This window comes from Leptosomus discolor, chromosome 11, assembly GCF_034619465.1.
Source record: "Leptosomus discolor isolate bLepDis1 chromosome 11, bLepDis1.hap2, whole genome shotgun sequence".
NCBI classification, from domain to species: Eukaryota; Metazoa; Chordata; class Aves; order Leptosomiformes; family Leptosomidae; genus Leptosomus; species Leptosomus discolor.
Genome location: NC_141401.1, coordinates 7,847,647 through 7,861,503, shown reverse-complemented (window position 1 = coordinate 7,861,503; position 13,857 = coordinate 7,847,647). Strand labels below are relative to the sequence as shown.

At 43.4% G+C, this 13,857-nt stretch overlaps 1 protein-coding gene across 1 annotated transcript in view; it reads right to left on the bottom strand.

The window, feature by feature from the left end:
- The window catches only part of AKAP13 (A-kinase anchoring protein 13), a 215,651-nt gene that overhangs the window by 80,807 nt on the left and 120,987 nt on the right, over nucleotides 1–13,857 (bottom strand). Inside the window, exon 7 of the mRNA XM_086471785.1 lies at nucleotides 10,186–10,262. Within this exon, the coding sequence (XP_086327911.1) occupies nucleotides 10,186–10,262 (77 nt within the window). The remainder of the gene's footprint in view (nucleotides 1–10,185; nucleotides 10,263–13,857) is intronic.

Here is a 13,857-nt window from a genome sequence, read left to right as displayed (position 1 = left end):
TCAGTCATTTAATGTGTCCAGCTGTGTTAAGAAACCAAGCAAAAGTTCAGTGTCAAGTAAGCCAGGATTATGATCTTCTTGTGATTTATGGCGGTAAGTACAATCTCAGACAGAAGAAAAACAAGTCACTTGATGGTAAGCAGACTTAGTACCAGGGCTCAGATTAAAGAGGTAGCGAGGGTGAGGCTTCACGTTCCTGCCTCTTATCTCACCAGCTGGAAGGACAACGTATAAGGAGGGAGAACACAGCCAGCTGGTAAAAGACAGGCAGACCCAGAGCCATGGTACTTGCAAACACAGCGTTAGCGTTTGCAGTAGAGAAGATGGAAATGCTTCAGGACAGGGAGGCACGCGGTATTTGATAAATTATCAAATAATGCTGTAATTCCTGCAGGTAAGAATATGCCCCCAAATAACTAAGTCCATAAATCAGGTGAAATTACTATTATTGTGGCTGTAATGGTATCAGAGTATACCCCAAGGGCAAGTCTTTAGGGAGAAGGAATACCTAACTAGGCTGAGAAAATTGTAAGCCAAACATCCGTCCTTCTGCAGACCCGAAAGGTGAGCAGTGTAACTCAGGTTAAACACAGGCTAGCAACAATTCCTCTGATTCGAACTACACAAACATAAGAGAAAGCAAACAAGATAATCCAGAAATATTGGCGCTATCTTTTGGATTAGTCTCTTGGGCACAGCTACCGCCTTCATTTGCACTGAGTACATCGCTGGCACTAAGATGATAAACACAGTCAGCAAGAAGGGAGGGAGCAGCTAAGTTCACTGCTTAAGAGAAAATCAGAAAGCTACATCAAATACATGTTTATATAGGCATAAATTTAATGCGTAAGTGAATCAGAAAGAGAAGGTGGAAGGAGAAGAACCTTGTTAGCTGCAAGACACCAAGTGCAAAAGAAAGTCTGGTTTAGAATTTGCTCCCATCTGCTAATTCTTATACAGCTGATCAAGTATATTTTACTAAACCATTGCAAAACTCTGTCACATTCTTGTTACAGCCTCCATGTTGGGGTTATTCCAAAGCAGAAGTCCAAAACACAGACCACAGGAGTAAAGCCAACAAACTGGCAGTGGAAGGGGGTAAGCGACAGTGAGAAGAAAGTCTCTTCTTATCCCTTATGCCTACCTGTGCTGGGGTCCCAGTGAAAAAGTCGCCACTGTCCACGCTTTTTACAGGACCTACATCTGGAGACATCGCCTCTTCTTCGGTGTGACTGATGACTAATACAAGTCTTCTACCAAAATTCAGAAGTTTCCTTTCCTTGAAAGTTTTGATGAATTTGCTACCATGACAGTAAGAACAGCTATGACTGACCACGGCCAAACACAACACCAATGCACTGCTCTGTCCCTGGGTTTTTTAATTCTGACTCGCAGCTGCCTCTGCTCAGCCAAGCCCACTCCCGTACGAGCTCATGTGCTTTTATTTTAGATATCATATGCATGGATACCAAATCGCTCAGTCCTTCTGTATAGAACAAGATATTTTAATCATCCACTGCAACACTAACCATCTATTCTTGTTTCACAGCCCCAAGCGTAAAGCCCTCTCCCTCACCACCCAACTGCCCCACACTACTGCTCTGCACAGCGCAGACCAGGCAGCAGGAAAGATGTCCCTGAGAAAGCGAGAGAGCAGTCAAGCTGCTCACGGTGAGCAAGGATGATGCATGGAAGAGCAAACATTTAGTTATCACCCAGGCTTTTGTCTCATCTGATGTTTTAACAGCAGTTCGATCTCAGAAACATTCTACAACACAGTCGAGTCACTTTGGGCCACACCAGGATGTGTACATGACACTGAGCAAGAACAGCAGAGATGCTGGAGGTAAGAAATCTAAGATTTCCACCCTTGCATGAAAATTGTATAGTAAGGGAAGACAGACCACCTAAAAGAGGGGGAGAAGGCTGAGAACGGTAACAGAAAGGGGAATCTGTGCAACTACCGCGATGCTAAATCCATTTTGATTCCATGTTTCCACGGAAAGAGTTTTAACAGTACTGGGTTAACGATTCACACTGCAGGAATGGAAACACTTAAGAGAAGTATTCTTTCTAACCTGCACTCTAGCTCTACATACACCTCTCTCTCCTTTGTCCTTTACTTTTTTCTTCTTATTCACACCACTCTTTTCACCCTTTGCTGGAAGATTAAGTCAGAAATGCCATGCCTAGATACTGCTAGAGCCTGTTCTTCTTCATCAGCAGCCAAGAGTCCTGCTCATCTCTTAGACAGTTGTCCCTATCTGAGGGCTCTCAGATTGCACTGCCAGCTTTCACCTTCTAATGCGGGTCTTAAAGACAGGAGGTATGATGCAAATACCAAGTCCATACAAACCTCCAGTATAACACAGGACAGGCAATGTCACCCCACAGCAGTTCTAGCACCAGTTTGGCAGATTATTTAGAGCTGCAGAGTATCACTCATTGGAGATCCAGTCCCAATGGAAATACTGGAAGCAACGGAGAGCTCATGACTTCCTATAGTAACTTACTTAAAGAATCAAATATTTTCACACTTCAAAGTTTTCACTGTCATTCCTACAGTCTAAACTTTTTTAACCTCACCTTCTAAACACTGCATCTCATTTACGGCTCTTCCATCAGAGTAAAAACTGGGAATAAAGCTGTTCCCTGTACACGTGGTGATAGTCCAAAGCCGCTGCTTTGAACCCAGAACAAAAACTTTGCTCAGGTCTCATCCGACTTTTGAACCTGGCCCATTCACAGCACGACCTCCCAAACACAGCACCGGAGGAACTGCGGTGCCCACCGGTGGCTGTCACTGCTGAAGCCGTGACCTGCAGGTATTCAGGGGCTTGCTCCTCCACGTGTCACTTCTCGCTGAGAAACTGTCCCAAAAAGCTTTCCCAAATCCTGGAAAACTATACTTAAAAAAACCTGCCACGTAGGACAGCGGTTAATGTAGGCTGGCAAGAGAACTGAAGCACCAGTCCGTGACACCTTACAAAACTCCAGAACAAATGTATGGTAACATAATTAAAAACCTATTTCTCGTATTAATGAGGTTTTCCTCTAAGGCGATGTAACTACCAATGAACTGCACAAATTATAAGTCTACAGAAAACCATGAAATCTGGCTTCTCTGCATTGCAGGGTGCCAACTTTGGCTTCCAAAATATCAGAAGGGAGCTAGATAGGTTCCTTCACAGGGATAAAAACCCAGTGATGCGATACTCCCAAGTACCCATTTGTTGTAACAACACAGTCTCCACCGAAAAGTTCACATTTGGTCTCCTATGTTATCATCTTAATTTCCTCTATATTTAGACCAGGAATACAGTGTGCAGTAACCACGTCTACCATACAATAGTTACACCATAAAACTTTAAGAGATTTCAAACACAAATAAAAGAATCTATACGATACAGGAGATTGCACCATTCAAAAAAAAGCACAGTATTTTCCTTCTCAAGGTACAATGTTCAATGCCAGCATTCCTTTGCTATAGTAACAGTCTTATACATCCCTTATTTTATGGATCCGTACTTTCATGACTACTTAAAAAAATGAAGGTATCTAACCACTGGAAGAGAACTCCAAACCCAGGAATTTCTATGCTGGAAATCCTTTAGCTTTGTGTTTTACAAACTTGTGAAACTTGTGAGCAGGGAGGTGATCATGCCCCTGTACTGGTCACTGGTGAGGCCGCACCTTGAATACTGTGTGCGGTTTTGGGCCCCTCACTACAAGAAGGACACTGAGGTACTGGAGCGTGTCCAGAGAAGGGCAACAAAGCTGGTGAAGGGTCTGAAGAACAGGTCTTATGAGGAGCGGCTGAGGGACCTGGGGTTGTTCAGCCTGGAGAAGAGGAGGCTGAGGGGAGACCTTGTCACTCTCTACAACTACCTGAGAGGAGGTTGCAGTGAGGTGGGGGTCGGTCTCTTCTCCCAGGTAGCAAGTGATAGGACAAGAGAAAACGGCCTCAAGTTGCACCAGGGGAGGTTTAGGTTGGATATTAGGAAAAATCACTTTACTGAGCAGTCAAACATTAGAACAGGCTGCCCAGGGAAGTGGTGGAGTCACCATCCCTGGAGGTGTTCAAAAAGTGTTCAGATGTGGTACTTCGGGACATGGTTTAGTGGGCACGGTGGTATTAGGTCAACAGTCGGACTTGATGATCTCAAAGGTCTATTCCAACCTAATGATTCTATGATTCTATGAAATCATGGAGTCCTGATCCTAAAAAAGGGCCTCAGAAAGCTACTTTAATACACAGATGTTAAATAATTTGTATGACTGAATCCCTTAGTCTGAAGCAGGCCAAAAGCAAGCATCACAGAAGATCTGTAATTATTAAACAGTTGTCTTTAATCTGCATCCATCTCAAGACTATGGCAGGAATATACACACACCTCTGCCTTCGAGGCAACAGTATTTGCAGATGGTAAGTAAAATTGCAGGTAGCTCTTGATGCTTTTAACACAGAGAGTGAAAAAGCTGAGGGATAACCTTCCTTTGCAGAGGAAATTAGGAAATGATGAAAAACCAGAGTATCAGGGATACACATAGCACTCTTTGCCTCTAAAAAACATTGTCTGTAGTGGCTGAAGGGGAAGGCATAGGGGAGGAGAAGTAACTCACCATCTCTAGAGGTCAGCGAGGGCTAGCACAAGCCCTGTGGCCACTGCGAGCAGTGGGGGCAGCACAGGTGCCTTCATCTGCCCCGTCCTGCCTCAGGCTTGTGCTGAGCCAAACCTGGGAGCAGCATCTGTGTGCCGAGCTGGGGATTTGGCTCGGTGTCCGCGTTCCTGCTTCTCTCGCTAACATCCACGAATCCTGTGACTGAGCTTGGAAACGACTGTCTCGAACTGCGGGTTAGCAGCGTTCAGGAGAAACAGGCATCGGAACTGCAGCACCCACAGAAATCAAGCGTAGGACAAAAAAACCTGCCACAATAGTTGTACAAACGCCTCCGTCTACAGATTTCAAAGCATGAGTAATAGTATAGGCCAAACAATAATCCCAGAGCGGTTTGAATTTCTTTTTCTTTTCTTTCCCCCTGCTTTTATTCTAACTCCCTGCAGCATGCATCGTGGACTCAGCGGCTTACACAGCGATGCACAGAACAGATGGCAAAACCCAGGGCGATCTATCCTGCACAGCGATGCATTTACTCAGGGCTTGACCGTCTGACACAAATTTCCTCCTAGACCTCTCAAGCCTCTGCTTTGAGTATCCGGGGCAGCCACAGGATGCTGGTGGGTGTGAGAAAGGGACTCGCAGATGACTAGCCCAAAGCCTTGACCCGATGGGTATGTGTCAGTCGCCCTTTAGCATTAATGCCAGGCTCAGGGCAGGCACCTTTTTGGTTGGGTTTTTCCATGTTTACTCTAGTTACAGCACAACATTTACAAAGAGAGAGTTACACAAGTGATTTTAAAGAGTCAGAGCGAGGACACAGCCTGTCGTTAAGGCCGCACTTTCCACCGCCAGGCCCCGCTCTGATTTGTTCAGAGCCACTGGCTCTGAAATTGCCCGTGACTGTTAGGAAGCTTCCCACGCAGTTCTACAGGCCCTTTGGAAAACAGGGATATGCAATCACCATCCCATAGTATGTACATATGTACACACATGCAGACGAATAAAATGGACTTCAGTGCACACAGACAACCTGAATTTTGGCAGGTCCTCAGGGTGAGCGGTTCGTTAAAGAAGTTATTTCCTAAGAAAATGAATTGGAGCCTGGAGAGCTGTAATGACCCCTTGCCTTGGGTCATCAACAAGGTTCAGAAGCATCTTTCTTCTACTTGACTTCACCAACAACCAGCACCAGGCTCTTCTCCTAAGGACCAGCCACTAGAGGGGGGGTGACACTGTACACCTTGGCCATAATTTTCTCCATTTAACTGCTGACTCCAGGGAAGAGAAACATGGAAGATTACAGTTGTGGAGGGGAGGAAAAATCTCTGGATCCTTCACACCTACTGTCCATCCCAAAACCTATCTCAATGCCACGTGAGTCTCTCCTCTCTCCCACAAACCCTTTCCACACAGTCCAGCCCATCCCCTCTTCCCACCTCCATCTCCTACTAGGTTCTGCCATGCCTGTCCCCTTCCTTCACACACTCCATCGGACTCCGGCCAAGATGCTCCCTCCACTTCTCCCTGTTCAGTTTAGCACAAACCTGAGGGCCTACAAACCAAAAGCAATAGGCAACAACAGACCTGGGGCTCTGTCCCAACAGAGCATCATCTATCTTATCTGTAACAACTCCCAGGGAAGGAGGTTTCCTAGCCTCCCTAGGTGGTCTCGTGACAGTTTCATGATGATAACAGGATGTTTTTTCAACATCCAGCCTAAGTCATCCTGGCAAATTAGCAAATCAGTAAATTAAGCTGCCATGGAAATCTGGGACTTTAATAACCACTATTATATGTTGGCAGACTGCTAGATTGCACAATAGTTTTCTTTTTGTTGCACTGAACAAATTTAAGTCTTTCAACCTCTTCTCACATTTTTTACTTCTTGTTGTTTCCTTCTGGACACTTTCCAGTATGCCTGTGTCCTTCTCGGAGCAGGGCACCCAAACCCAGATTTGATGACACTGATAATGCCTCTGCAGTGCCACGCACGAGCAAGTTACCTCCTGCACCTTATGGAGGAAACTCCTTCAACATAACTCAAAACAAGATTTCTCTTGTGCAATAGCTTGTCACTGATGATTCACTTGTGGTCCACTAAAAAGCCTCCGTCTTTTTCTACCCATCCCTCTCCAGCTTAAACCTGACTTCATAAACGTGCATTTTGCTTCCTTCTTTGCAAATGAAGCACTCTGTGGCTGCTTTTATCTCTTATCTGGATGCCCTCTCCAGTTTCTTAAGGTCACTCTGAACCCTGACCCTGTTCTCTGAAGTGCCTGCAATCCCTCCCAACCTGATGTCATCCAAGAGTGTTATAAACATAGTTCCATCTTCCAAATCATGACTGAAAATATTGCAAGTTTTTCCCCAGAAAGTGACCTTGCTGATACATCACAGATTACTGCACTACTTGGATGAGTGGAGAGATGAAAGTGTACATTTTTTCAAGCTTCGTTCTCTGTGAAGATATTTAGAAATGCCACGTTTATTTGGTAGGCTGCAACTTCTGAAAACACAGACATTAATTAAAAACTAATTCATGTGGTAAAGGTAGGATGCATTAAATTCAATAGGAACTAACTAATGAAATTACAAAATACAATGAGAAGGCTATTTCCCAGTGAACTCTGTTTCTGGGGTCAGCCAGCTACAATTTGTCAGTCACAAGCTTAGACAACTGAAGCCATCGGATGAACCCAGCAGTGTAACCTTATCCATCTTGCCACATCAAGACAAAGATTCAACAAATAATGAATTATAACAGATTTCTGGGATCAACACAAGAAGAGAAGTATATCAGGGTACAGCTCATTTCAAACTGTTGCTTTACTTTCATAATGCTGGAGCCACCAGGTACCATTTCTGAATTATTTTAATATCACAGCATGCAGACGCCAAACCAGATTGCTCAGAGTTAACGATCTAAAGTTACTCCATTTTAAAAAATGCTGAAGTCTAATTTTAATAGATCACATCAAATTGTTACCCCAGCTCTACTCAAGATCCCCAAACAAAGCAAGAAGATAAGGACCAGGGGAGTCTCCGGCAGGATGAGTACCCACTACCCAACACAAAAGGAACTTCGGGAATTCTGGTTTCATAATTTCTATAGCTGAACAAATACAACCTCTGAAAAAACATTCTGGAGATTTAAGAAACAGACACTTAAAAAAAAACATTTTAATTGGACAAATTATTTTCCCATTATTTTCTTTTCAACGCTGATAACCCTACAAACCATTATTTTCCTAAACATTTTTCAGCTGCAGCTTTTCCATGACATGCACAAGAGCCTCTGTCAGGTAAAGTCTTCAGAAATGACTCCAGGGGAAAGCATGTGCAATCTTATACATGTAATACTGGCATCATGAATCCAGCTAATTCTCAGCCTTCAGAAACCCACTCACGAAAAGAAATTTTCCCCCTTCTCTTTCCAGTGTGCTCAAGCTTACTATCATTCAGCCTGATTGCATTATACAAGAAGTTGCACTTTTTAGGCTCCAAAACAGATAACTTTTTCAATAGCCTGTGCATATAAACAGCTTTCCACATTATAAACAACATTGTGCAAAATCCCCACCTATAAAACAGGAGTTAATGTAGTTCCCAAGGTCCAAAGTTGCTGACAGCATCGTAACACTGCGAAATACCTGCAGCTCCCGACCAGGTGCAAGCAACAACACTTCTATTTGCAACAAGTTAAGAAAAGAGCTTTTACTAACCACAAAATGGCTCTGTAATGAGAAGGCAATGAGCACCTGAAAGACTTCTGGCTACAAAACAAGTCAGCACTAAATAAAGCCGAGACAGGACATGGCAGGAGATGCACACTTCGCAATGGCTTTCTCTGGCCAGCTCCCTACCCAACCTACACGTGTGAATTAAGCTCTATTTATAAGTCTTCCACTGATTTTTTTTTTTTTTTTTTTAGAACGACCTTAATATAGTGCAGTTGTTATTTTGTTTCTGTTGAACTTAGCAACAGGAAACCCTGTCAGTCCTGCAGCAAACTTTCCATTCCCCTGGCACTCCCATTCCTGCACCAGAAAAGCCAGATTTCTGAAGAGGTGTTTGACAGGGTGGGAGGGAAAGGAAGAAGAGAAGAAACCTCACACAAAAAATCAAAATGCCTGTAAAACATGCAAAATAGAAGCCAAATTCAATACGCTTCTTTTCTTTATTCCCTGTTTGAAAGGAAAAGGCAGTGCCCTAATTTGCATTTTCTAAAGATATCTTATTTTGCTACCAGATACCTAAGTATTAGTCAGGAAAATTATCTTTAATAAAGGGTCGGTAAAAAAAAAGAATCAGCAGCATCTTTACACTCATGCATTCCAGTAACAAAAGACTTACTTATCAGACAGCACAAATTTTAGCTGGAAAGTTATTCACTCTAGTTCCTGGCTAACTCACCAAGCAAACAGCTACAGAAATTAAGCCTTAACTTGTAAAAAACAAAGTAAACCTGATTTTATTACAAGCTTTGGCAAGACTGTTCTGCCGCCTAAAGAGCTTTACTGCAGGATGAGCAAAGTTTTTCAGTGCTCCACCCTGCAATGTTAACTCATCCCCACAGTATTTTCTCTTTTAACAGCTTCACAATGGTACACAAACACAGCTGCTCAACAGCAACGTGCACCAACACAGGCTATGAGCAATTTAGCATTTACAAAACACTTTCTTTTTCAGGACCAAGAAATTATATATAAAATATAGCAGAAAATGCAAATCCAGCTAGGAAAGGTAAAACCAAAAAATCCCAGCTCTTGATAAAGGAGAATATGTATTAGGGGTGCTTTAAACCAAAATTACATTGCTGACAAGCCCAATATTCACTTGGTGGTTTTTTTGCTGTTTTTGTTTTGGTTTTTTTTTTGTTTTTTTTTTTTTATCAGACAGTCCTTAAATATGGCAAAGCACAAGTCATAGAAAACAATACCAACTGATTTCTGATCCCTGGCACGACCTTTTCATATTGTCTCACCGACATGAGGAATACAGGGTTTCCCCCCACATTTAACCCCTGTATGTCTTCCCATTATTAATTTTATTCCAGTAACGGCACCAGCACTCCCAGCTGGCAATGCTTTTAGACCTTGGAGTCTGTGCATGCACCAACACCGAACGCAGCCACAGTCCCTTCTATCAAAAAACTCCCTGGAAGGACAAAGAAGGGATGGAGAGACTCGCCAGGACCACGCAGGCATTGCCAGCCCCCAGGCAGCATCGCCAACCCTGAGCGCATTATGGGGCATTGCTTTTATCAAACGATGTATAAATCTTCGTACAACCCTGCATCACGAGGAACCTCTCGAGTCAACCTCTATGTCACCAACTGAGACAATACAAATGTGGCTTAATCCAGTGGTTGAAAAGCACAAGGTCTAAAAAAGCCCATGCTATTTTTAAAAGGCTAAAACAACGTCATGGTGATGGACGCCGTTCCGCTTTGCAAAGCCAGAGAAAGGAAACCAGCAGGTTAGGTGGCTGGCTGCAGCAGCGGCGACGTTTCTTTAAAAAGCACAGAAAAGGACAAGGTGACAACGCGTAAGTGGCACTCACCACTTCCTCGCGGGCTGCGCTCTCGTCGCGAGCTTTCAGAAAATCCACCTCGTCTTCAGTTTTCATTTCCAACTTCCCTGTTAAAACAGAGGGTTCATACAGGCAATTTAAAAACAAAATTCTTTCAGCGCTGCTGATATTTTTCTGTTTATTCAAACCAGGCTTAAGAAAAAAAAAAGAGAAAAGAAAACCCAACCCCAAACCTCTTCCACAAGTCCACTTGACTTCCAACATCTGGTTTCATTCCCGACTTTGCTGCTCGTTTGTTATTAGTTGTAACAACTATCGTGTCTGGGACTGAAGGAAACTGAAACAGCAGCAAGCACAGTGTAAAACTCCTGAAAAGCTCTAGGTGAGGCTGAGCACATCTGCGTGTGTTTGTCCTTCTATTTTCTTGGCTCCCATTCACCTGGTTAAAGAACCACAGTCTTTGCTCTTTTTCTTCTTACCATAACCCAAAGATAATGGAAGAAACCAGCCTTGCCTTCTCTCAACAGGTAACTTTAAGTGTTGAAAAAAAAAATAATAAAAATCTCAGGCTTCAAAAATTCAGCCCATTTGCACTGCCTTAAGGATGACAATTAGGTCCCTGGACCAGGAAGGCAAACCCTTTTCTGCTGGAGTTTACAAAGTACCACCTGATTTTCCCCTTCCTCATGCTCCCATGATGGTGTCACCACCACAGTGGTACATAGAATCATTAGGTTGGAAGAGACCTCTAAGATCATTAAGCCCAACCGCCATCATGTCCCAGTTGCCTTCTCTGCCCAGCAAAGCTTTCATTATCGCCACTCCCATGGGGTTCCCTTCTGTGTACCTTTTCCTGGCATAAAGTCAAGGTCCTAATACTCTTTCAACCCTAAGCTAATGACTCTCACAACACACAGGATACTTATAGAGGAGTGAAGTGATTTGACCAAAGCCACCCAGATGGAGAGTGTCTGTGTTAGGGTTAACCCCTCCTCTAAACCCACTCCCTCTCGCATTTCTACTAAAAACAAACACTGGATGGAAGACAACACCTTCTTAGAGGCAACGTATGTTTGCAGCAAGTTTACCCATTCAGGGATTTGGCAAGAGGAGCTTCCCATCTTCATGGGGAAACTGCTGTAACAACTGTCATCAATGGTCTTCCGTTGGCATTAAAGTCTACCCTTGATTTTGGGACTACCTGGTTTTGCAATATTCTATCGATAAACTAATTCAACATCACTAAGTTCAACTGGCATGATTTTGTCTCAATTAGATGAGTTTGTGGGCAGACCCTCTAGAATCAGAGGTAATGATACAAATTTCTGCAAGTTGGCAAAGCAGAGATCACAGTCCTGACAAGATCTGCTCAGGGTCACGGCAATGCCGTGATCATTTAGAACCTGGTCCGAAGACAGAACACACAAGGACGAAACCTCTGGTGCACTGAGGATGGGAGAAGCAAGCAAGATACTCCGTGCTGGGTAAGAACTGGAGGACGAAGACATCTGCCCTCAGGATGAAATTCAACGGGACAATTTTTTGCACTCTGCTACTTCTTCCTGAACTTCTGTTAAGAACACATCTCAAACAAAAAGCACTATAACGCTATCGCAGAGGTCTCTGACGCATAGAGCACCTTATCACATGTGTAGTCTCATTAGTGACATTTATTACAGGTTCATCCTGCTGCTCTAACAGGGGAAGGCAATTGTAGTAAGTGCTTTTCCATAGCGAAAACGCCATTGATGAGAATGAGATGAAGACTGGTAAAATTCAAAATCAGTTGGTATTCTTCTATTTGGCAATGAATGTTTTCTTTAAATGCTGAGATCTTCAAGAGGTACTTCTCCCAGGAGAAGAGCTAGGGAGCAGTGATTACAGTATTTGTTAATTTAAGGTGGCAAACCCCACCATACAACCTAACCTTACCAGGGTCACCTTCTTCCAAGATGCTGCATCTACTCAGAGGTGTTTTGTCAGCATAAACATGCCATTTCTTCTCTTCTCACCCAGCCTGACTGCTGTGGTATGATTTCATAGCCTAACTGCCTGCTTTTTTAATGTGTAGCATCTATCTGCCTGACTTGCAAATAATGTGCTTGCAGAACCCATTACTCAGCTGTAAGTCTAAGTCTAAAGCTAACTTCTTAGTTGAGGAGCTGCCTTATGAAAGTAGGATCTTCTAGCTTCATTGCCTTCCTTCAGTGTTGTGATCAGCCACTAGGTATTTGTCCGGATAAGGCAATTAGCCCTTTGAAGTCTCTGGTTTGGGGGTAGGCTAAAACTAAGTGGAGGCAATGAGATAAAAAGGTATATATTTGGAAGCGATTTCACAATATAAATAAAAAAAATTAAAGAGCTCAATGATTTGGAGTAACGGCAACAGCAATTATCAGCCGGTTACATCTCTGATCAATTAGCATGACAATAAAACCATCTGACCACACGCATTTCTGAGAAACGGCCTTATGACCTACACTTCCTTTGGGAAGGCTTTATTATAGTCTATTGAAAAAAGATCTGATTCATTCTGAGCACTGACGACTCCTGCGTGGCTACAAAATACTCCGTACAAACCCAGGCTGCCGAGAAAACTCCCCAGCACCGACACAGCAAGGAGGAATTGACACAAGGAACTGAAGGCTGCCACTGAACTAGTACACAAAACATGCTACCCAAAGCTTAGACATCAACATGAAGAATGTACACAGCAACAATAACAAACAATAAATCTGTTCTCTTGAACTACTGCCATATCAGAGTTCTAGATGCTGCTTAACAGAAGGTGAATTTCAGAAATATTTCAAATAGTGAGCTTGGATTCATAGCAGACGCTTGCTTTTGCTTTAAGCGAATATTTTATTCGGGCTTCTCTAACATTTTGCCTCAGAGCAATCCTGAAGTTCTTCAAGAGAAGATATTCCGGCTGAAATTTTGCTTTGTGCAGTATCCCACTGCAAGTAAACAAGTCTTCCTTATGGAGAGGTCAGACTGTTGTACGCCAAGACCTTTGAGCCCCAAAATCCTTATGTGTTTTAAATCAGTAACAGGATCACTTTTCCATCGCCCCCTTTCCATACCCTAACACAGAACGATGCCTTAATATTACTTTCCTAGTTCAGTTGCTATCTTACTGGACTGTTTAGTCCGTTCTCCTTTTAAAACCTCGCCTAGGCAATGTCATGCCTCCGAGAATCCAACCAGAGATAAAGACCTGGACTGTATCGACTGAGCCGGCAGAGCGGGAGGCTCCCAGAAGAAAGGAGCCCTGCCAGGGATTGACTTACAGCCACTCCCGTCCCATTGAACTGTCAATCCGCCACAGCACTAAAATAGGTTCTTTCTGAAAACAGCTTTCTAATCCACCTTTAAATCTTTCTACTTATTTACTAATGATCTCCTGACTAATGTTTACTGGTTATCTCCCGACACGTAAACTTTCTAAAAATCCTGATCTCAATGAAAAAAGGATTTGCTGGACCCACCACTGACACCACCCCCCCCCCCCCCCCCTTGCCCTGCCAAATCAATCCTTTCCCCTGCCCCCAGTTATTCTGCTGTAACATATCAGAACAAATCCTTTGCCATCACCCCATCCTGCATTTAGACTGAGGAAACAGCTCCCTGCATTAAAGCAGTGAAATAGCTCTATAGCTTTACAACTTCATGACTTATATCACAGCAGATTTTTTTTTAATC